Below are 25,876 nucleotides of genomic sequence, written 5' to 3'. Positions count from 1 at the left end.
TTTACTTGGACATTTTAGTTTATTCTTGATGGGAATAAGCATATCACTTGACTAACTTCAAGAAGTCTGAATGACAGTAGAACTGGGGAGCCTGTGTCCAATAGTTTTTTGGAAGCCTACAGAGGGGAGTCTCAGTATAATCAGATTAATCCAATAGGATATTCAGGGTTTTTTTGGGTTTATTTTGAAATGTGACCAATCTATTTTTAACCCAGTTTAAAAAAATATGACTTAAAAATAATGACCCTATCGACTTCATGCTACAGATTCTCCTCTTGCATTGAAAAAATATTGTTATCTCACCTTCTAACTATCATTCCATTACATCTTCAAACTAAATCTTGTGATCTCCTTACCATTGCTTCCCTAAATAGATCTGTCAGCACCATATAACTGGGCGGGTAATCTGTCCCCTCCTTCCTGCCAATGCCACCCTCAAATCGTTTGCTAAGCAGCATGCCTGACCAGTCTAATTAGACATATATCTAATTAGACATACGCCACTGTTTTTCTCCCTCTCTCTAACAGCTTGCCTATAATTGAGGAAATTTGTCATGCTGGGGCATTACACAAGCTGGCATCTGGCATCAGTATTCTCGATGCTAATATTAATAGTCATGACTCTTCCTCGCCTGGAGAAGTATGAGAGATATACACAGATTTCTGTTTCTTTACAGAAATTCTAAAAAAAACGACAGACTTTATTTTCTACTAACTCATTGTTTCTCAGATATCAGAACCATGAAGCTCATCTCCCTCAGCTTCGAGAAAGAGGAGTCGTGGTAAGAAATTTGACCTCTCCAGCGTGCTCTGCCATTCAGTGTGAAGACAAGCAAGAGTAGGCCAAATGGCCCCTAGCTCTATTTTTCTTTCTCCCCCCCCCCCCCCAATTCAGTAAAACATTGAGTGAACTTCTGCATTAATGTCACTCTCCTGCACCATTCCAGTAGCCCTTTATTTGCATAATGCCCCAAAATTTAATTATTTCATTCTTAACTATGCACTAAAGAGCATCCACAGCTTATAGGATAGAGAGTTGCAAAGATTCACCACCTCATCCCAGTCTTAAATGGCAACCCACTTAGAGTCATAGAGGTGTGCAGCACAGAAATAGACCCTTTAGTCCAATTTGTCCATGCCAACCAGATATCCCAAATTTGCCAGCAGTTTTCTCGTGTCCCTCTAAACCCTTCCTATTCATATACCCATCCCGATACCTTTTAGATGCTGTAATTGTGTCAGCCTCCTCCACTTCCACTGGCAGCTTATTTCATAAACACACCACTGTCTGTATGAAAAAGTTGCTCCTTAGGTCCCTTTTAAATCTTTCCCCTGTCACTTGAAACCTGTGCCCTACCCCAGGAAAAAGACCTTAGCTATTTATCCTATCCATGCCCCTCATGCTTTTATAAACCTCTATTATTCTAAGACTATGACCCCCAGTTCTATCCACCATGTTTCCTCATTAGGTATGCCCCTCTTCCCAGCAAACAATTTCATAAATTTCCCATTGTTGCTCTAAAGCGAGGATATCCTACATTACAAAAAGGGACAAAACTATATCTCTCATTGGCCCTAAATAATTACGGCAAGACTACCTTTTATACTCTAAAACTTTTGCAGTAAAGGTTGACGTACTATTTTCTTTTGTATTTACTTGCTGTGACTGGATGTTCACTTTGTGTTTTATGTTCAAGCCCCAAGCCTTCTGTATATCAACATTTATTGTCTCTAACCTTCTCAAGAACTGATTTCACAACTGCCCATACTATTCTCCATCTACCACCATCTCTCAAAATCTATACTCTTTTGCAGCTTTAACCCTTGCAGCTTAATTTTCCACTTAACTTTGCATCATCACCCAATCATCAAACTAAATTGGATGCAGAGGAAGGCAAATCTCTTGTGTATGGGCAGGTTGTAGTGCTGGCCTACCTGAAAGTTGTGCTGGCAATGCATTAACCTGAAACCTCTCACCTCTTGGCAGAGCTGGCTACATGTAGGTATCGTGCAAATCAGCAGCCAACATTGAATTTGTATGCCTTGTATATTCAAAGCACAAAGAGTTGAATGTTCATTGCAATCTATTTGTCAATTTTCAGACCGTTTTCATTTTCACAACTAAGTTCTGTACTGCTTGAAGTCAAAAATTGTATTGGAAATCTGGGACCCTCTTCCCCAAGAAGATATTGATAAAATCAATCTATTTGCTACATATGGGAATTAAGGGATATACTAAGGTAGGTAAGTAGAGTTAAAGTGTGCATCAGCCATGATCTAATTGAATGATGGACCAGGATCAAGGAGCTGGATTAATACCTAAGCCTTGTGTGTCTTGGCTAAGGTTGCTAAGATTAATAAAAAGAACACATGACCCAAAGACTGGTGCGGGAGAAATGAGTTCTGGTTTGTGGGGCTCTGACATCAGTATTAGAGGAAATGTGGGGCTATTCCTTTGGGGCAGTCTACACCTGAACCTGTGCCATGATCAGTGTTCTAGCAAACTGTATAACTAGACAAGTAGAATGGGTTACAAATTAAACAATGAAGTTGAAGAATATATGTAGTAAATCAAAGACGAGTCAAAACAGGAGAGCAAAATAGTAATGTGGACAATGAAGGTCAGCAAATGACAGGACGAAACATAGGAAATAAGGGTAAGAATACACCAACAGTGAAGACTAGATCTTACAAAATTAACAAAAAACAAAATTAGTTGCTCTGCATCTGCATCTACCTATCGTTCATACCAAAGTCAATGAAATGGTAGCACACACTGAAGTAAATAAATATGATCTGATAACCATTATGGAGAGTGGCTGCGTGGTGATCAGGATTGGGCCCTGAATATTGATGGGTGCATGATATTCAAGAAGAATGAGAAGTTTGATAATGGTGGAGAAGTAGCTCTGTTAATCAAGGATGGCATTGGTACATTGGTTAAAGACTGTCGGGGTCCAGGGGATGAGGATTTAGAATTGGTTTGTAGGACAAAGAAGCCATTAGTGGGTTTTATTGGTCTACAGTCCTCCTTAAAGGATAAAGTGTACAGAACAAAATCTTGAGTGCTCGTGATAAAGGATTTACAATAATCATGGGTGATTTTAATCATCTTATCACTGGAAAAATCATTGGCATTGTGGCCTGAATGAGGAATTCATGCGTATAGTAACACATTCTAGAATCAACCAGAGAGCAAACAAATGAAATCAATTAATGATCTCAGAATAAGGACACCCCAAAGTAAAATTTTCAGTTTGACAAGGTGATATGTGGGTCTAAGACTCTTTTAAACCTAAATAAGGGCAATCTTGTGGGATTAAAGGCTGAGCTAACTGAAGTGAACTGACAAACAAGGCTAGGGATAGATTAAATAGAGAAGCAATGATAGATGTTTAAAGGGATAATTCAGAATAAGAATATTCCTGCTGTTAAGAAAAATCCTAAAGGGAAGACTAAAATCCGTGGCTAACTAGAGAAATTAAGAAAAACGTCAAACTTGAGGAAGAAGCGTACAGCTGCACAAAGGTGAGTAGCAAGTCAATTAATAGCATACATAAAGTCGTAGAGAATATTAATGAGAAAGAAAGTTGCACAAGAGGAAGCTGCGAAAAATGTAAAAACAGATAATGAGTTTCTACATTTATTTAGAAAAGAAAAAGCAAGTGAAGTGAGTGCTGGTCCTCGAGAGAGAGAGAGAGAGAGAGAGAATGGGAAGGGAGCAGTAGATAATAAGAAAATGGCAAATGAAATGAACAAATATTTTACTTCTGGCTTCACGATAGAGGATCATAGGAAGCTGAAGGGAGAGACCAACCTGGTGAAATTACAAACACTAGGTAAGCGATACTGATTAAACTAATCAAGTGCAAGATGTCAAGTCCTTAAATCCTTCATCCTAGTGTCTTAAAAGAGGTGGTTACTGAGGTGGTAGATTTGTTGTTGTTGTTAATTTTCCAAAATTTGCTAGATTGTGGAAAAACTTCATGAGATTGGAACATAGTGAACATCATTCTTTAATTCATGAAGGGAGTGTGGCTGGAAGCAGGACAATTTAAGGCCAGATAGCTTGATCTGTGTTGTGATGAAATTATTAGAATTGATTATTAAGGAGGAGACAGCTGGATACTTAGAAAAACCCAAGGTAATCAGGAAGAGTCAACATGATTCTGTGAAAGGGAAATTATGTTAAATCAATTGCTGTGGATAAAGTGAAGTCTGTAGATGTATTGTACTTGGAATTCCAGAAGGGATTTGACAAGGTGCCGCGTAAAAGGTAGAAGCTAGCAGTGTAGCAGATAACATATTAGCAAGGAAAGAAGATTGGCTATGCTAGCCAGACAGTGTACACATTTGGATCTGTCCTGGGACCTGAGCTTTTAACTCTAAAGCTATCTGTCATTAACTCTCACCTCCACTGCTTTGTAATAACTGCTAGCCATGGGACTGGGTTAGTGAATATGACTATCAAATTCAGTGTTACTTCTCAGTGGCATCAACTATATTCCAACATGATTTGGGAGACATTTTTTGACTAGATATCTCTAGATTTATTTATTGCGCCCCCAAACAAAAAAAAAAACGCGTTTTTCAATGCTGGAAACTTCAAGCCACACTACCATCTTACCTACTCATTGTATTTGAGCTTTTGATCAGAGGGACTGCAGTGCTTTCATACCATTTTTATATCACAGTTGTCCTCTTCATCGGTGAGGGGAAAAAATGGGAAAAAAAATGCATAATTTCAAAATTCATGTTATTTTACTTATTTTTAAACAGCAAGTGCAATCTTTTCCCCACAGTGAAAAGGCTATCATGATGTTTTCTGAGTTGATGCATCTTACTATGGCTGTGTATTCCCTTCAACAGCCAGTCAGTCTTCACTGAATGAGGCAGAGCCACCACCAGTGACCACAGTTAGTCAGCTGACAGAGGCCAGTGCAGGAACAAGTTCTGATTGGCCCTTGGAGAATGCAGGTGGCAACTCCTCCTCCTCTGCACAACAGACGGATATGAGCCCTACAGCATCAGGAGCCGGCACTGCTACTACCGGTAGGTCTCAAACCAGTATCTGAGCATTGTCAGCATAGAATTCAGGCAACCACCTGGATGCAGATGTTCATCTATCTGGGGCAGGTAGTGTGACTCAACCTGCTGATGCAGCGAGGAGGAGCTCATCTGGTTAGATTTGTTGTACTCTTGCAGGGCAGAGGCAACATGACTTGAATTTTGAAGTCGTTTTATAATGATGCTGTATACAAGGTTTTCAAGAAGGCTCAAGTATATTGTAAGATGTAATCACCATCTGGATGGCTGGCACAAAAATCTGTTTTCTAAGTTGGCTTATTTATGTATGCAATTGAAATTCAGTCCAAGTTCGGATTCAAATAGGCTACATATCGCGTAAACCAATGAATTTATCCTTTAGTATTCATAGTTAATTTATTTTGAAAAGATGGTGTGACTCCTATTTTTTGAAAACTTTTATTTTCTGATAAGGGAGAAAATTGCTGCTGTGTTTCTTCATGTTCTAATACAGTAACAATCCAGTTGCATTTACAAAAATTCTGATGGAACTATAGACAATAGAAATTAGATTGGAAAATTACCACAATATTTTCAAAATATTCAAGACATTGTAAAAATGTTAATGTGTGCACAGAGGATAATATAATCCAGGAACTTTGCTATGCAAGACAAATTACTATCAGCATAGATCCATTACTGTGCATGTTTCTGGTCAATGAGTTTAACTTGATTTTTGCTCAATCTTCCTTCCAGCTTAAAATCTGATTGAAGATTTGTAGCTCGGGTGTCCGTTGTTGTGGTTCTGCTCGCCGAGCTGGAAGTTTTTGCTGCAAACGTTTCGTTCCCTGGCTCGGGAACATAATCAGTGCTGTTGGAGCCTCGTGTGAAGCGCTGCTTTGATGTTTCTTCCGGTATTTATAGTGGTTTGTTCTTGCCGCTTCCGGGTGTCAGTTTCACTGCACAAATCACTGCAGTTGAAACTGACACCCGGAAGCGGCAAGAACAAACCACTATAAATACCGGAAGAAACATCAAAGCAGCGCTTCACACGAGGCTCCAACAGCACTGATGATGTTCCCTAGCCAGGGAACATCACGTTTGCAGCAAAAACTTCCAGCTCGGCGAGCAGAACCACAACTTTCTTCCAGCTTTACTTGTCAATTATTAGAATGCTAGCAGTATTACAGACTAAGTAGACCAAATCCTGAGAGACATTGCTGTTCCTTTAGTGATCTAGTGAGTGGATATACTCTGCCAGTACAGGCTGATTGTAATAATCTTGAAGGTATGCAAGTAGAAGCAAAGTATAAGTTGCAAAGAAAAGCATAGTTCATAAAGCTTCTAAATGTTATGTTAATGCAGAAGCTGATTGAAAATGGTGACTGATGAAAAGATAAACTGTCAGAATATTCAATTTACTGATTGAACACAAAGTTTGGCAGTAGAAATTTGAAAGTTTAAACTTTATGAATTATTCCTCCATGTGCTGTTCATAGTTTACTTCAATTGAGACTGCATCACCAACTTTTAAGTTGCACATGACTTAATAAATACCCTGTATCCATACTGAACAGCATGGCAGAAAAGGTCCAGGTCTGTTACATAGTAAAAACAACCTAGGTTTGCATACTCAATCAGTAAACATTAACCCTGATAAAAACTCTGTACAAATGAATGTTGGAGAAAGACACCACTGTGTGAGTGTAGTACCTCTCTAGAATCAGGTAAACCATTAATGGCACCTTAACTTTGGTCAGTGGCTTGAGGAAAAGATGGTTGAAAATCAAAGTGGATTTAAGGAAAAAGAGTGAGAGAGTGTATGACAATTGGACAAGACTATGTTGGCTACTGTAGTCAGCAGATCCTGTATACCCTCTTTTTCATGGACATACAAGTTATTTTTGTTTTCAAATCATATGTCATTAGTCAATAATAAAGCTGTTATCTTCTCATGGATAGTTTAATTAATTTGATATTGGCTTATTACTAAAATAAACTCACTCATCTAAGCAAATATGTCTCTTACATCGGGCAGCGCGGTAGCTCAGTGGTGAGCACTGCTGCCTCTCAGCATCAGGATCCCAGATTCGATTCCAGCCTTGGGCAAGTGTCTGTGCGGACTTTGTACATTCTCCCTGTGTCTGCGTGGATTTCCTCTGGTGCTCCGGTTTCCTCCCACAGTTACAAAGATGTGCAGGTCAAGTGAATTGGCAATGCTAAATTGCCCATAGTGTTAGGTACATTCGTCAGAAGGAAATGGATCTGGGTGGGATACTCTTTGGAGGGTCGGTTTCCGCACTGTAGGGAATCTAAGGTTTTGAAATGAATCCTCATGTTCTAATAACAAATCTCCGCATCTGACAAGAAAGGAAAAAGAAGAATCTTTGTTTTTCTCATACTTAGAGAAACTTCCCAAGCCTATTAATCAGGGTACTTCTAAGAGCAATTACCCTTCTAATTAATCTTAAGGTGAATTTACTTGCAATAATAATTTTTGCCCTTAAAAGAATAAGCTTGACACCATGTAGATTTCCCTTCATAGCAAGACACCTAAACAGTATCTGGAACAAGATACAAATAGACATTGGCCTAGAGGATATTATAGAGTGAACGTGGGATGATTTGTGAACCAGGATGATCATTTATTAAACAGCATATTAAGGCATCCAAAGCCAGTGAAGGTTGACAAGAACATAGATGAATGATACAAAGTGTCAAAATTCCAGATGAAATTAGAGTTCTGTGCCCCTTTTTTCTAACTTTGAAAGTATTTTTAAAGAACTTTTATTTACTTTGTGTCTTTATCTTCTAGATTCCTTGCATGCTAAAAAAGGTTTTCAGTGGCTGATAAATATTTTTTTAAAAATCAGACTTCCAATCTAAAACATTGGATTAAGAACAGACACATTTAAAAAAAACACTAAACCAGCAAGCAGCTTTGTCAAACATGCCAACGTGGCAGCCTCCAAGTCTGCTGTAGTTTGTCCACAACATTGTAAAGATAAGGTCAATTCATTTCTGGTCAAAAGGCATATCGCACTTGAAATGTTAATTCTCTCAAACGAGGCTGGCTTGACCTCCTGAGCATATTCTGTTTTTGTTTCAGGCCAATTTAATATGTTTGAGACCATGTTTGTCGATTTTTGTTGCCTAATGTAAATGTTGCCTGTGTGTTTTTTTGTTTCCTTTTTGTTATTTTCAAGGAATGTGCCAAGCTTGGCTCAAACAATCTACTGCAAGGTCTGTACTTAAGTCACTTTTGAACCGCCACTCAAAGGTTATCAGAGCACTGATGATGTTGTCCCCTCTGAATTTTCCTTTGTAACAAGTGCATGTCATTTATTTTTCCCCCTTCTATAACTAGATATAGCAAGCATTAGAAGCACAATTGCATTGTATAAACAAAACGATGAGGGAAATTGTTATATAAATATATTTGGATGAATCACATGTAACTCTTTTGTCCTTTTTATGAGATTATAGCCACACTTAATCATTTTGCACAGCTGCTGCACAAAACAGCATGAGTTATTAACCCAATTTCTATAAAGGTTGCAAAAACCTTCACAAGTAATTTCATGTGAATTGTAAAGCACCACACATCAGTTTGATTTCCTTCAGTGTCTCTCCTTTGGTTCACAGACAGCTGCAATTTATTTTTTCAATATTGTTTTTTATAGTTCTCCCAACGTTTCTTTACTGCAAATGTGACACTTTTCTATCATTTTTATGCTTTTGGCTTCAGTTCTGCTTAATGTTATTGGTTCTAGCCACATTTTCCATGCTTGCTTATTAGCTTGCTCTGAGTCCACATCTCAATTTGTTAGCAAACAATCCCTTTTGGTCAACAGGAATATAGAAGGCTACACATGTTGCAACAAATTTTTTCAGGAGTCAGTAAACATATGAATTTTCCTCTGTGTTTCATCTAGTGTCTCATAAAAACTAACAAAAGTCTCAATGAGCACATTTTAACTTTAAAATAGTTTCAAATCTCCAGGTAGAAACTGTATTGTAGCTGTTTCTCGGAGTCCCAATCTCTTCTAACCTCATCCATCAGGCAGAAGATACAAAGGCTTAAGCACGTGTACCCCAACAGGTTCAAGAATAGCTTCTCCCCTGCTGTTCTAAGACTTCTGAACAGGCCTCTCAAATTTCAGACCTAATGTTGATCTTAATTTTTGTGCACCTTCTTTGCAGCCATAACTTTCTGTTCCTCGCTTTGTTCAATCGCCCTTTAACCTTTGTATGGTATGACCTGCCTGTACTGCACACAAAAGAAAACTTTTCACTGTACTGAGGTACATGTGACAATAATAAATCAAATCAAGAAGGTTTGGTGAAGTTAAAATAGGGAAGCAAAGTTCACACAGTTAAACTTTAATGCTAAGCTTTTTAACCAACATTTATGCATCAACAAACAATTGGTTCTCAGCTGAGAATTTATTTGGAACTTATTGCTGTGGATGGGAATTTTTAAGCAGTCTGACCAAATCTGGAGTTTTTTTAAGAAATGGTGGGCTAAATCCAGGGCCGATTTCTGACAGATGCAATTTTTGCCAGGAGAGGAAAGTGGATATTCCTGAAAAAAATTGAAAAACCTGCATTCAGCGGCTCTATTTGAATTTTGTGCCAAGTTCAAACAGGCCGCAGTTAAACTGTTCCAAAGGCCCTAATTCGCAATTAATTGACGGTATAAACATAAATATTCTCAAAGGGCAGATATGTTCTGTTTCAGTGTCCTGATCTGAAGTTGCTTCTAATCCCTGTTCTTTAAACATGAAAGAGGCCAGCTGCAGTTGTCTGTGAGAAACATTTTAAAATCATCTGCTGAACTGTTTTGATGACCATCAGGAGTTGGTTCAAAAAACTTATTGCATTCTCTTTGGTCAATTTCAATAGAAGTCTTTCTTGGCATTACCCAAGGATGATTATCATGTTATTACATCGGGCAATGATATTTGTTTTAATCCCCACATGATGCCTGAATTTGCTCATGCTGGATAGATGAGTAGGTATTGAGATTGTGTAGTGATGTGCAATATCCTGCGTTGGTTTGGATCTCAGCAACAGTTTGGTTTAGAAAGGAAATGCACACCATGTTTTATCTTTAGATATTTACCCAATTTCCTTTTGAAGGCTGCATATAAGACTGTTTCCGTAGCTGTCCGAGCCTGGCATGCTCCAGGAAAGCTAGTTACATTAAATTACATAGAGCCTGGAGGTGACATGGGTTTGAGCCATACAGCAACAATTGCAGAAAGTTAAGGCTGGATGCCCTAACATATTGTAAAACAACAGGGACTAAGTCCCAGAGAACTGAGTTGGGTTTCCTGACCAAACTGCTTTGTCATTATCCTGCCCTATAACCACCCAGGATCCGTTTGCAGGAACGGTAGACCCAACTCTATCCTTTCCCCTCTTGCCTGGAATAAAAATTGGGCTTGACAAAGCCCTTTAAACTGAGTCTCATCTGTTTGCTACTCAAGCTATCTACCTTGGTTAAAAATATATAACCAATGGTCTTTGTTTTACTATATTTTCAGTCCCTAAATTTTACCAGAACTTGTTTTTTTTGACTGCGCCATCATGGCTGGTCCACTCCAACACTGCCTAATCCCAGTCCACTCCAAAAATAAAAATCTTAACCTACTGTATTCAAATTGTTAGTACTTCTTTGAAAGCCTCCCTATCCCTCTATACAGTCCCCAGCAATGCTCATTCCACACATTCTGAGCTCCTTGAATTATGCCTGTGCCCAAGCATCCTTTCCCATGCTCCAAGCACAGAACTTTCCCACGTCAAAGTTTCTGCTCATGTTCCAAATAATGCTGCCCCAGATTCATTATTGTCCCACTGCACAGTCCCTATTCCCATTATTGGCATCCCCTACAATCCTACAATCAGCACAAAAATATTTGTGAATTAGCGTCACTAAAACTAGACTGTTCCTAACCTCCCTACACTCCAGGTCCTGGGAACCTAGACTGGAGCTTTAGGGTGCAGGACCTGGAGTGTAGGGAGGTTAGGAACATGGTAACAATCTTGAAGGAGGGTGCCTGTAAACAGGAAGATGACTTGAAGTGTGTATATTTCAATGCGAGAAGTATACAAAATAAGGTAGGTGAACTTGCAGCATGGGTTGGTATCTCGGATTTCGATGTTGTGGCTATTACAGAGACATGGGTAGAACAGGGACAGGATTGGCTGTTGCAGGTTCCAGGGTTTAAGTGTTTTAGTAGGGTCAGAGGTGGGGATAAAAGAGGGGGAGGTGTGGCATTGCTTGTCAAAGATAATATTACAGCGGTGGAAAGGACGATGGATGAAGACTCGCCATCTGAGGTAGTTTGGGCTGAGCTTAGGAATAGGAAAGGTGAGGTCACCCTGTTAGGAGTTTTCTACAGGCCTCCTAATAGTCCTAGAGATGTAGAAGAAAGGATTGCGAGGATGATTCAGGAGAAGAGTGAAAGTAATAGGGTGGTTGTTATGGGGGACTTTAACTTTCCAGATATTGACTGGGAAAGCTATAGCTCGAGTACGTTAGATGGGTGATTGTCCAATGTGTGCAGGAGGGTTTCCTGACACAATATGTAGACAGGCCAACAAGAGGTGAGGCCATACTGGATTTGGTTCTGGGTAACGAACCAGGCCAGGTGTTAGAATTGGAGGTAGGTGAACACTTTGGGGACAGTGACCACAATTCGGTGACTTTTACTCTAGTGATGGAGAGGGATAAGTGTGCACTGCAGGGCAAGAGTTATAGCTGGGGGCAGGGAAATTATGATGCAGTGAGGCATGACTTAGGATGCATGGCTTGGAAAAGTAGGCTTCAAGGGAAGGGTGCAATCGATATATGGAACTTGTTCAAGGAGCAACTATTGAGTGTCCTTGATAAGTATGTACCTGTCAGGCAGGGAGGAAAGGGTTGTGTGAGGGAGTTGTAGTTTAATAAGGAATTGGAATCCCTTGTTAAAGGGAAGAGGGCAGCCTATGTAAAGATGAGGCGTGAAGGTTCAATTGGGGCGATTGAGAATTATAAGATAGCCAGGAAAGATCTGAAGAGAGAGCTAAGAGCAGCAAGGAAGGGACATGAAAAGTCCTTGGTTTGTAGGATTAGGGAAAACCCAAAGGCTTTCTATAGGTATGTCAGGAATAAAAGAATGACTAGGGTAGGAATAGGTCCAGTCAAGGATAGTAGTGGGAAGTTGCGTGTGGAGGCTGAAGAGATTGGAGAGACACTGAATGAATACTTTTTGTCAGTATTCACTCAGGAACAGGACATTGGCAACAATGTGAATATTGAGTCACAATTAATTAGAATGGATGGCTTTGAGGTATGTAGGGGACAGGTGTTTGAAATTCTGGAAAGGGTGAAAATAGATAAATCCCCTGGGCCTGATGGCATTTATCCTAGGATTCTCTGGGAAGCAAGGGACGAGATTGCAGAGCCATTGGCCTTGATTTTTATGTCCTCGTTGTCTACAGGAATAGTGCCAGAAAACTGGAGGATAGCAAATGTGGTTCCCTTGTTCAAGAAGGGGAGTAGGGATAACCCTAGTAACTATAGGCCAGTGAGTCTCACTTCTGTTGTGGGCAAAGTCTCAGAGAGAATTGTAAGGGATAGGGTTTATGAACATCTGGATAGGAATAATGTGATCAAGGATAGTCAGCATGGTTTTGTGAAGGGCAGGTACTGCCTCACAACCTGATTGAATTCTTTGAGAAGGTGACTAAGGACGTGGACGTGGGTAAAGCGGTAGATGTGATGTATATGGATTTTAGTAAGGCGTTTGATAAGGTTCCCAATGGTAGGCTACTGCAAAAAATACGGAGGTATGGCATTGAGAGTGAGTTCGAGGTTTGGATTAGGAATTGGCTGGCTGGAAGAAGATAGAGGGTAGTAGTTGATGGTAAAGGTTCATCTTGGAGTGCAGTTACTAGCGGTGTTCCGCAAGGATCTGTTTTGGGACCATTGCTGTATGTCATTTTTATAAATGACCTGGAGGAGGGGCTTGAAGGTTGGGTGAGCAAGTTTGCGGATGATGCGAAAGTCGGTGGAGTTGTTGACAGTGAGGAAGGATGTGGCAGGTTACAGCGGGCTATAGATAAGCTGCAGAGCTGGGCAGAAAGGTGGCAAATGGAGTTCAATGTAGGTAAGTGTGAAGTGATTCACTTTGGTAAGAGTAACAAGAAGATGGGGTGCTGGGCTAATGGTTGGATACTTGGTAATGTGGATGAGCAGAGGGATCTTGGTGTCCGTATACACAGATCTTTGAAAGTTGCCACCTAGGTAAATAGTGCTGTGAAGAAGGCATATGGCGTACTGGCTTTTATTGGTAGAGGAATTGAGTTCCGGAGTCGTGAGGTCATGTTGCAGTTGTATAAGACTCTGGTGCGGCCGCATCTGGAGTATTGTGTGTAGTTTTGGTCGCCATACTATAGGAAGGATGTGGAGGCACTGGAACGGGTGCAGAGGAGGTTTACCAGGATATTGCCTGGTATGGTAGGAAGATCGTATGAGGAAAGGCTGAGGCACTTGGGGCTGTTTTCATGGGAGAAAAGAAGGTTTAGGGGTGACTTGATAGAGGTGTATGATATGATTAGGGGTTTAGGTAGGGTTGACCATGAGAACCTTTTTCCACATATGGAGTCAGATATTACGAGGGGGAATAGCTTTAAATTAAGGGGTGGTAGATATAGGACAGATTTAGGGGTAGATTCTTTACTCAGCGAGTCGTGAGTTCATGGAATGCCCTGCCAGTAGCAGTGGTGGACTCTCCCTCTTTATGGGCTTTTAAACGGGCATTGAATAGGAGGATAGTGGGCTAGTGTAGGTTAGGTGGGCTTGGATTGGCACAACATCGAGGGCCAAAGGGCCTGTACTACGCTGTATTTTTCTATGTTCTATGTTCAGTCTAATTGGTTATGCTTTCCATGAGTTTCAACTAACCCTATTAGCATATCTTTCTATTACTGTCTCCCTCATGCAATTAAGTAGAAGCTGGATAAACACGTTTCTCCTTCAGATATGTATGTCATTCTCTTTGTGTAATATTGAATCAGTATCTGCAGTTGTGAGTTTGCTGTAGGAAGGCTGGTTACCTAGAATTATATATAACATGCAAAGTAAAACAGGTTATTGGCCCAACCTGTCCAGGTTTGTGTTTATACTAGAAGTCCCCAGACTACGAACATTTTTTTCCACTGTCCACAAGCCTAATTTGTGCGTAAGTTGGAACAGATACGGGCTAATTAGTCCACCTGTTCGTTAGGACAAAACATTGTAGGTAAGTCAGATTTTGAATAATTTTTAAAAATGAGAAGTTGGAGATCGGATCGAAGTCGGGTCCTCATAACCCGGGGACTTCCTGTAATCCATTTGCGTCTTTACCCATTCTTTTTTATCAGTAAAGTCCTCAACTTCCTATCCTGTCTCACTTTTCCCTTTAAAAACATCATGTTATTCAACTCAAGTTCCACGTTCTTGCCACTTTGTAGGTAAAGAAGTTTCTCCTGAATGTGGGTGTAGTTGGCAGGGTTAACATTTATTACTGCTCCCTAAGTTGTTAAAAAGATATGACGAATCTGCGTTTTGGCGCAAGTTCCAGGTTTTTAATAAGTAACAGCGAAGGAATTACCATAAGTTCCAAAGTCATGATGGTGGGTAAATTGGAGGGAACCTTAAAGTTGGTGGCGTTCTCAGCTGCTTGCTTTCTAGATAATAGGAATAATGAATTTGGGAAGTTCAGTAAAAGAAACCTTGCTGAGTTGCTGCAGTGTTTCTTGTAGATATTGCACTGATGGCGATATCTTTCAAGGAGATTGTTGTTTCCTGCATGATTTGATTTTCTTGGGTGGTTGGAGCTGCACTCATCCAGGCAGGTGGAGAATATTACATCAATCTCCTGACTTATGCCTTATAGATGATGGATAGGCTTTTTGATGAGTGGGTGAGTTATTTGCCTCAAAATTCACAGTGGCTCACCTGCTTTTATGGCCACAATATTATGTGCCTAGTCTCACTAAATTTCTGGTCATTCATCAGGATGTAGGTAATGGTGCTTCTTTTATTAGATGTCAGTGGGAGGGGGATACATATAGAGATGGTCATTACCTTATACTTGTGTGGCAGGAGTGTAAGCTGCCAGTTATCTTCCTAAATCTGAATATTGTCTAAGTCCTTCTGCTTGAACAGAAGCTGCTTCATTAGTTGAGTTGTGAATTGAGTTGAGGGGTGGCACAGTGGCTCAGTGGTGAGCACTGCTGCCTCACAGCACCAGGGTCCCAGGTTAAATCCCCAGCCTTGGGTGACTGTCTGTGTGGAGTTTGCACATTCTCACCATGTCTGTGTGGGTTTCCTCTGGGTGCTCCGGTTCCTTCCCACAGTCCAGAGATGTGCAGGTCAGGTGAATTGGCCATGGTAAATTGCCCATAGTGCGAGGTGCAGAGGGAAGTGGGTCTGGGTGGGTTACTCTTGGGAGGGTCAGTGTGGACTTGTTGGGCTAAAAAGGACCTGTTTCTGCACTGTAGGGAATCTAATCTAACCTAAAAATATTTCCAAATGGAAAATATCTCCAATTCTAACCTGTTACAACAGTAATGGTCATGAAGGAAGGGGTTGAAACTGGTTGAGCATATGAAATTGCCCAGCAAAACTCCTGCAGTAGTATCCTTATTGAAATGTTTGGTGTCCAATAACTGAAAGACAGTGATTTTAGAGAAGATTTTTAGCTCAGGTTGTGGATGAGGTTGTAAGTTTGCTCATTGAGCTGGTAGGTTTGTTCTCAGACGTTTCGTCACCATTTGAGGTAACATCATCAGTGAGCCTCCGGTGAAGTGCTGGTGTTCTCTCCTGCTTGCTATTTGTGTGTGTTGGTCTGCTGTGGTGAGTGAAATCATTTCCAGTTTTTTTTCTGAGAGGTTAATAATGGGGTCCAAATCGATATCTCTAAAATCACAAATGTCTATGGGCTCAAAATTAGCCCGAAGATGGAAAACTATCCGACTGAGCACCACCCGCCAACTACTGTCCTTCCTACCCGAATGCCTCAGGAAACAGGTATTACCATGATGTGTCAAATACAAAACACCTGAAGAACAGCAGACAGAAGGGCCGCAGGATGCTGCAAGAAATAATAAATGATGCCCACAACCGACTCCACAAATACAAATGAGAAATTTTGCACCAAAACACTCTGTACACTAATGCGAATGACCATGAATGGACAAGCACGCTAGAACCAGTCAACACTAAACAACTAACAGACCAAGACAATGAAAAGACTAGCCCTACAAGAAAAACTGGCCAAGGTCACACACAGCAATAACACGGATGATTCAGAGACTTGGATAAAGAATCTGTCGGGCTGACCACACCCAGACACAGGAAAAGCCAACCTAGTATGAGGGATGAACTTCAATCACAGGGACGCAGACAAAAACAACTTCTGAGCAGCTCTGGAATCCTCCCTGAAATGGACTTGCAGAAGAAATCCAGCAGGCTATCATACAGACAGTAGCACCAACACTAAGCATAAAGAAAGAAGGGAACAGCCTCAACACACTGGAAAGGAAAGCCCTAGAAGAACTCAGAAAAGACAGATAGATTGTAATCCTACCGGCAGGCAAAAGGCACATGACCGTCATCCTGAACAGAACACAGTTTTTGAAAAAGCAAACACACTACCCGCAGATACTGATACCTACCAACAGGTGGCGATGGACCTGGTTCCACAGCTAGAAAACCATATTACAGCATCCCTAGGGAAACTTCACATGACAGGTGAAATTAACAAGGCAGACTTCCAAAGAATGAAAGCTGATGGATCTAACACACCCTGTTTCTATGGATTAGCAAAGGTACATCACCAAGGGCCACCTCCCCCCCAAGATACCTTCTCACTTCCTGGTACACTGACATACACGCTAGCAAACGAACTGCAACACAAACTGAAATAGCTAGTAGAAGATGCAACCCACTCCATCCACCCGACCCACAAATTCCTTAACAACGTCAAAGGCACCAAGGTAGAGGACGATGAGGTCATGGTTTCCTTCAACATGACAGCCCTATTCATATCAATAAACATCACCCTGGCCAAAGAAACACTGGCCTCACTGTTAGACGGACCAAGGACACAAACACCTGACAGCTCCAACTCCATCAGCAAGGACAGCATCCTCAAAGTAGTAGATCTGTGCCTCGCAACCCATTTCACCTTCAATGACAAGATCTACAAACAAATCAATGGGACACCCATGGGATCACCAATATCAGGACACTTAGCAGAAGCAGTCTGCATAGGTTAGAATGAACAGCCCTTTCCACTATCCAACTCAAGCTTTGGGTCCACTATGGATGACACCTTTGTCATCATGAAACACAACAAATTAAAAAAAACACAAAGAACGTCCTTACTGTATAACATTCATCAAAGAGGAAGAGAACAACAACAGACTCCCCTTCCTAGACATCACAGTAGAATGAAAGGCCAATGGACAGCTGCACACTGTTGTTTACGGGAAAGACACACAAACTGACCAGACACTCAACTACAAGAACAATCATGCCAACATCCACAAACGAGGTGCATCAGAACATTATTTAAATGAGCCACAGGAACTACGAGAAGCTAAAGAAAAAACACCAGTGCAACATATTCAGCAACAGCAGGTATGCAATGAGCAAAGTCTGCCGATTCCTGCACAACAAACCTAAACACGCCCAGAGAGTCTAGCCACCCTGCCATACATTAAAGACGTCTCTTAGATGACGACCAGTCAACTCCAGCTCCTAGGCATCATTGTAGCCCACAAACCTACCACCACACTGAAACCGGTCGTGGTGGATTTAAAGGACCCATACCAGCAACTAGCAGAGCGAACGCCATATACAAATTACCCTGCCAGGACTGCAACAAACATTGCTTTGGACAGACGGGCAGGAAACTAGCCACCAAGATACATGCGCACCAACTAACCACCAAAAGACATGACCAACTATCATTGGTATCCACATGCATAGATGAAGAGGGATGCCAGTTTGACTGGAACAATACATCTATCCTGGGACAGGCCAAACAAAGGCATGCATGGGAATTCCTACAGGCCTGCCATTCAAACTGGAAATTCATTAACAAACACATCGATTTGGACCCCATTTACCAACCTCTCAGAAACAGAACCGGAACTAATACCACCCACAACAGACCAAGACACACACATAGCAAGTGGGACAGAACACCAGCACTTCATCAGAGACTCACTCATGATGTTACCAAGTATGGTGATGAAATGTCTGAGAACAAATCCCCCAGTTCAGCAAGCAAACTTACAACCTAACTCAAACACTTTATACTCTGCTATGTATGTCCAGCCATAGGGAAAGAAATCCCCTGATTCCCATTGCTCTGGTTCCAACACAAAGCAATCCAACACACAAAACCCTCGTGCTGCTTTATCACGAGCGCACCTTTTACTTCTTTCTCATTCCAGTAGTCTCTCATCAACCACTCACTGCCCTTCCCTATTTACTGCTTACTCATTGTCATTGCAAAGAATACAGTGAATATTTGCAGAACAACTTATTGTTTTCGTACAGCTGCTTCACTCATTCATTGTGCTTCAGGTGCAGCATTCAAATTATTATGAAGAAGAGCATGAGAATAACTTACATAAATATTTATTTGCATGGAACTCATACCTTTTCTGTGTGAAAGAAAGCTTAAGAGTGACGGTAAGGCAGAATTGCACAGTAGTCACTTTTTCTCTGATTTATGCAATTGTATCATTGCCTGTAATTGTACTTTAGTAAGATCTGGGCAGTGTGCACCAGAGAGATAGGAACCCCACACTAGCATCAAGGAATGAGTGATGCATGGAGTGTAAGCTTCTCCGACACCATTCTGGTTCTCCTATCCTGAATTTTCATGCCTTTCTCTACTTGTTGCTCATTCTTACTGTCCCTTATGCCAGATGGTCAAAATGAACCACTTCCAGGAAGGGTCCTAATTTCCATGCCTTTTCCATCATGTTGAGCTTCTCAAAGTTAAACAACAGCTAATCATAACTAATGAGTGATTTTACTTGCTCATTACTTCTTTATATAAATCAATAGCTGGAAAGAAACTGCAAAATAGCTAAGCCTTTAAGGAATTAGCTAGCGATCCTGACAGAGCAGTTAAAAGAATTTATCAAATATTTTTCATTCCGTTTTCTTGTCAGGCATAAGTTTTTAAACAAAATTTTCTCAATCATAAATTTCACAATAATGATTACATTTACTCATTCTATTGTCTTCTGTGTCTTTTAGTTCCTTCTTCAAACCTTTTGCTTCAAAGCCTCGGTCTATCTTGGAATCGTGGACTTTGAACGGACATTATTTTCCAGAACAGGTGAAGGGAGTCACCAGACAAGTCTGCGGATTCTGAGCATGTTCAGAATTTCCCAGAATGCATCAATAGGCTTCTCTTGCTTCCAAGAAGAATGGTGTCTGCCTATATCCTGTGGGTTTCTTTGGTTTACCTGAAGAGTATTGAAACATCACTGGAGATTGAATTTCCACAGCTTTATTTCAAATATAAAGTGTTTGAAATAATAACTACACTATTTACTATTATTAACTGCCCAATGATTATCTAGTGTGAGACAACATTTGTGGTTAGCAGCGTCTCTGTTTTCTTTTGTTTTACTATGCAAAATAAAGATTCTTTATCAGAAATAGATTTCTTTTTCTCATGGGAAAAAGTGCTATTTGTTTATTTTTCCACCTGATTTAAACCCAGCTGTGAGGTTGCTTTGAACTCTACAACAGCAGATAACTCTTTGTTCTTAATTCTGATAACTCCATCTGTATTGGGAGTGTGGTACTAATTCACACCAAGTTAGAAGCACACAAGTTTTTTTTTGTAGCGTTTTTCACTACATTTTAGCCACATCTAGTCAAAAATCGAGTAAAATCATCAATCTTAAAGATGTTATGCTACCTGTGGTATGTTCTTAGGAGTTGAGATGGCTGTTTAAAAACATTTGAGTAATAAGATAGCAAAAGATAACAATCCAAAGATGTACAGGTTAGGTGAATTGGTCATGCCAAATTGCCCATAGTGTTCAGGGTGTATGGGTTAGGTGCATTAATCAGGGATAAGTGTAAAATAGTAGGATAGAGGAATGGTGGGTTACTCTTTGGAGGGTCTTCAGTGTGGACTTATTGGGCCAAAGGGCCTGTTTCTACACTGTAGGGATTTTATAATTCTATAAACGTGCTGAAATATTTCCCAAATGTACATAAACATTTATGAACATATAAACTTCGGTAATAGTTCTCCAATACATTTGTATTCTGTACGCATCAAGCTAGTGACACTTACCACTGAACACAAATCCAGCATTGCAATCTCTCTGGCAAGGATTTTGCCTCCTTTGGTCTTGCTGCTGTATCACCGCTAACTGAAGTATTCTGTACTGAACATTTCCAGCATAGATGTGGAGTGATGGCACCAGGCTCCAGGCAGCCAATCTCATTGAAGGATTTGCACAGATTCCCCTGCTTCGCCACCACATCCGGAAACTAAAATAGAGCCAGTTTTATTGTTTTTTTAAGACATAGAGCAGTTTAAGGAATGCAACATATAGCATGCAAGTTTTAGCTAACATATTCTGATTTTTAAGTTTTATTTTGAAATGACACATAAAATAATCTACTAATTATTTAACAGCCTCCCACAATTATAAAATTAATTTTTCGGTGTCAGTCAATAAATTTTATTAATCACATTGATATCAAAAACACTGTTGTTATGGACCAGGCCAGACCCCTCACCACATTTCAAGAAGGCAGCCCTGACCCTAACTTTGCTAGTTGTTTCAAACAGATGTAAAATGGGTGTTCCAGGAGTGAATCAGCTGGTCAAACCACTTAGTTTTAAACAAGATTCCTGAATTAACACAAACAACAAAAAATCAGCCTCTCTGAAAACCCAAGAGATCATCCCAACTTAAGGACGCTGTTCCCAATGTTTGCGACAATCCCCATAAACACCCTTTGACACAAAAGGAAAAAACAAACACAAGTTCTTACAGGATAGAAGGCGGAGAGAGAATACTAGCCTGGACCTGCTTCTGTAGATCCAGCAGCTTTTTTCTTACTCCAAAAAAAAATACCAGAGTAAAGCTGAGCTGGGAGAACTAGCCACAACTCTTTCATTGCACAAGTGTTTTATTTAAAACTTGAAAACCTCTGCCTGATGCAGTGTCTATTAGCTATTATCAAATTGGCCCTAAAACCCTACACCCCAAACTTTTCAGAGTCTGTTATTTCTGACCTGTCTTGTAAAAAACAAAGGACTGCATAACCTTATTAAAGGAGCAGCATTGTCATAACAGCGACAACTGATTGAGCAAGGTGCAACTATTTATATGCTTTTCAACAACAATTTGGGGCAGAAAATTTTAAATTCTCTTTGATTTCAGCAATTGTCTGTTTTGTCCGTGACCATAATTCCAGGATTTCCATGCTAATCAATCAATATCCGGATGTTGCTGTCATTTTCAGAGGGAAATAACTGCAGATGCTAACTGTTCAATGTCAAACAACACCCTGCCCTCCCTAGTATAGGTTCTTCTATCACGCGATGGTTGCATTCTTATACAACCTCGCGTTATCAAAAATTCACGCTTTAGAAGCAGCAATTAGTGTTGCCGATGTAATCACGTTACAATCAACGCATTTTTAAAATTTGCATTTTAGAAACTGTGTCCCCAATTTGACAATCGCATTACAGCAAATTTGTGTGAATGAAACTCGTGTTATAGTAGAACAACCTGTTTATTTTATCAACTCAGCCAAAAGGTTTGACTTTATTGAACATTAAATTGGAGTCTGTGTTCACAGGTGTTGGAGATGCATCTTCATGTGCATCTGTTTCCTTAAGCCATTGTGAGCACCATACGATTTCATGAAGATATGTAATGATATACTGCTTTGTATCCAGTAACTACTACTTGTAGCTGGAGATCTTGAGAGGCTCTAAGGCATTCTATGATATAGGTAGGAAAAGGGAAAGCATGTTAAGCCATCTAATTATATTAATCTCCCAAAGAATTCTCACAGTTGTAGTGGCCGAATGGTGGTGTACAATTGGAGTGGACTTTGGATATGTGGATGCTTGCATCTCTGACTGTATGGTCAAATATAATTTTGTTTTGCTTTTCTCTAATTTTGTATTGCAAAAAAAAATGTCAATTATCACATACATTGTTCAAATTGCTTTAATCAAAAGGGTCACTGTGAATTGCAGACCATCTCAATAAACATCATAATTAGAATTCCCCACTCTCCACGGAAAAAGTACAGAGCAATACAGCAGTTACCTGGACAGCTTCCTTCACATACGAGTAATCAGATGATTGGCTATGTAGTATATGTTCTGTTCTTCCTCCATTTTTGGGAGAAGCCTAAAAATATTAAGCCTGTTCAAATGCAGCGTTATGAAGGTGTAGAGGTGTATTGTATCTTTGAGAGTTGAAAAGCTAGCAAGGAATGAAAAATCACTGAGGGTCCTGAACAAAGTAAGACTGTAACACTTGAGAAACAAATAGGTGCAGGAGAATTGTTATGAAACAAAAAGAAATTCAAATTCAGACAATCGGTTTAAATTATGCCCCAAGATACCAAAATCCAATCAAGTTTTGAATTTAATATTTTGATAATATTAAAACCAATGAAATGGTCTGATGTTTTGGGGTATAAAACCGGACATTGTGAACAGTTAGGGGGAGAACTGCTTAGCCACCAACAAATACAGACTGCCAACAGAACAGCTGTCTGAAAGGTACCTATAAGTTTGTGCAGCGGAACATTGAAACTGACCTAGAGAAAAATCTGCAGAGGAAAATCTACAAAGGAGAATTGACAAAGCTGACTCATTTTTGAAACGTGATTTTATTTTTGTAAATTTTAATTCTGATTTTTTTTATCAGACCAATATTGGACAGTGGGAGGTAAAAGATAGGTTTAAGAGAAAGGAGTCAGAAATAGTTATTAGTTTTAACATTCGCTGGACTTAAAGAATAAAATTGTTAATTTGCACTTTAAATAGTGACCTCTGGGATAGTTCTTTGCCTCTCGAATTTTAACAGATTATGGCATGAGGTGGTTTTCTTTCTGTGTGGCTGGTTTAAGTTAGCAGAGGGGGTTTACCCTATATCATAACAACAGATAGGAGTGTTGCTGTAACTGAGGGTATATCTAGCAGATCGTTTGGTTTTGCTCATGAAAAGTCTGAGAATGCACTCTTTTCTGATCAGAATTTTATAGCACAGAAACAAACAGTTTGGTTTAGCTAGTTAATGCAGTGTTTATGCTCCACTCAAGTTTCTTTTCTCACTTTCCTTCTATGCAGTAATTGATATGCTTTTGTTATTTGTTGATGGAAAATGGATGTGCATTTTCCTTGCTCGACCAGCATTTACTGCCCATCTGTCATCCCCCTTGAGAAAGTGGTGGTGAGCTCTCTTCTTGAACCTGCACTCCATGTGCTGAAGGTAGATCCGTAGTGCTGTTCGAAAGAGCATTCCAGGGTTTTGACTCAGTGCGAGTGAAAGAACTGTGATATTGTTCCAAGTCAGGAAAGCCAGTCAAAGAAAAGCTGGTACTGCCAATCCAGAATTTACAGGTCAGACAACACAGAAAAAGAAAGCTTATGACAGTCACAGAGAAAACTTAATACAGGTCTTTCTGCTATAATGTGTGTTTTGTTAACATAAATTCACTGTAAGGTGATTGACGAATTGGGAACACTGTTTCTAAAGTGCGGACTTTTAAAATGTGTAGTTTGTATGCGATTACGTTGCCGATACTTTAAGCACTGTTTCTATAGTAAGGGGTTGCACAAGAATGGAACCACCATGTTATAGAAGAACTGCCTGTACTATAAAACGCCAATAGGATGAAAGGAAGTATGGGGTGAAGTAAAAGAGGAAGTTAGAAAGATCAAGAAATAATATGAAAAACAATTGGCTAGTAAAATCAGAGAAAACAGAAAGATATTTTATCAAAATACTAAGAGCGTGAGGATGTCTGAGTAAAGAGTAAGGCGTGTGGTATCTTGAGCATGGATATAGAAAATATGGGAATGGTTCTTAATATTTTGTCTGACGTAACAAAGCTGAGGGATGTCACTGTTAAAGAGCAGTGTGAATATGCTGAATAAGAAGGGAATCACTGACCTACTCGAAGATGAATAAATCACCAGGGTCACATGAATTGTATACTGATGAAAGCCACAGAGGAAATAACAGAAGCTCTGAGGATCATTTTCCAATCCTCACTAGATACAGGTGAGGTACCAGGGGACTCAAGGTGTGCAAATGTTGTACTGTCTTTTAAAAAGTGATGTGGGGAAAGACCAAATAATATTTGGTTGGTCAGTCTGGCCTTAGTAGTGGGCAAATTCTTTGAATCTTTTCTGAAAGACAGGATTAACTTTCACAGTGGTAGTAGACTATGGTAAATTGATTCAAAATCAGGTCAGCAACAGGAGGAATGAATGTTTTTGCAAATGCAAAGCAGTTTCCTGTGGCATCCCATAGGGCTCAGTGTTGGTTCTCTTGAACTTTGTTGTATTAATGATCTGGACTGAAGTGTGGAAGGCTTATTTGAAAAATTTGCGGACGATAGAGTGTAATTGATGTTGAAGACGTTGGCTGTTGACTTTGGAATGATACCACCGGTATGGTTGAGAGAGCAGAAAAGTGGAAGTGTTTTTGGGGAGGGCGAGCAAAGCAAGGGAAACACAATAAATGGGAGTAAAGGAAGTAAGAGACTTGTAAATGCATGTCCACAGGTCACAGGAGATGTTATTACAGGTAGATGAGGTTAAAGGATGCACCTGATACAGAGTAGTTTCCTTCATTGGATAAGGGATGGAAGACAAAAAGCTGAATACAGTGCTAGAACTGCAGAATACTGGTTAGAACAAAGCTAGAGTCTGTATACAGTAGTAGTCAGGAAGGATATAATTGCTGTCGAGAGTGTGCGGATGATGTCACCAGGGATTGATGATTGCAGCCATAAGTAAAGATTTGATAATCTTGGATTTTTTTTCCTTAGAATAGGGGAGGCTAAGGCGTGGCTTAATTGAAATATATAAAGTTACGAGGCCTTGGATAGCGTACACCAGGAAGACCTGTATCTGTAGTAGAGAATTGAGTTACCAAGAGGCACAGGTATAAAATGGTTGATAGAAGGATTAAAGGGACACAAGACAAAATCTTCTCACCCAAAGGATGGTGTGTGTCTGGAATTTGCAATCCAGTTTAATGGTTGAGGCAGTGATCCTCAACTTGATTAAAAGATACGTCAATCTCCAAGTGCTGTCATGTGAAAGGCTACACATCAGGTACTGGAAGGTGTGATGAGAACGTGAAGTGAGACTTTTTTGGTCCCAGGAGGATACATTGGGCTGAATGGCCTTTTTCTGGAGTTTAATAGTTCAAGTGACAGATGGGACAAGTTTAGTTTAGGATTATGTTCAGCATGGGCTGGTTGGATCAAAGGGTCTGTTTCCATGCTGTATGAGATTGGGCTTATAGGGAACTTGCAGGTGGTGATGCTTACAAGTGTCTGTTGTCATTTTCCTTCTGGTAAGCGATCAAAGGTTTGCATGCTGCTTTTGAGGGAGCTGTGGGGAGTTACTGCAGTGTATCTGGATGATGTCCAAGTTTTGCTGCCTGGGAGATGCACTGCTTCGCAATCTGAGGAGTTGCAAATGGTGTTGAACATTATGCAATCATCAGTGCATAACCCCACCTCTGATCTTATGATGCAAGGAAGCTTGTTGAAGCAATT

General features: G+C 40.1%; 1 protein-coding gene across 4 annotated transcripts in view; it reads left to right on the top strand.

Annotated features, from left to right (window-relative positions):
- The window catches only part of LOC132824364 (activating molecule in BECN1-regulated autophagy protein 1-like), a 446,197-nt gene that overhangs the window by 353,843 nt on the left and 66,478 nt on the right, over positions 1-25,876 (top strand). For 3 of the 4 annotated variants that reach the window (XM_060838755.1, XM_060838752.1, XM_060838753.1), the window contains one exon: positions 4,870-5,052. The exons of the other annotated variant lie outside the window; for it this stretch is intronic. In XM_060838755.1, coding sequence (XP_060694738.1) covers positions 4,870-5,052 — 183 coding nt within the window. The remainder of the gene's footprint in view (positions 1-4,869; positions 5,053-25,876) is intronic. 4 annotated transcript variants of the gene reach the window in all.

The sequence above is a fragment of the Hemiscyllium ocellatum genome, chromosome 18, assembly GCF_020745735.1.
Source record: "Hemiscyllium ocellatum isolate sHemOce1 chromosome 18, sHemOce1.pat.X.cur, whole genome shotgun sequence".
Taxonomy (NCBI): Eukaryota; Metazoa; Chordata; class Chondrichthyes; order Orectolobiformes; family Hemiscylliidae; genus Hemiscyllium; species Hemiscyllium ocellatum.
This window is presented reverse-complemented; position numbering and strand designations above follow the sequence as displayed.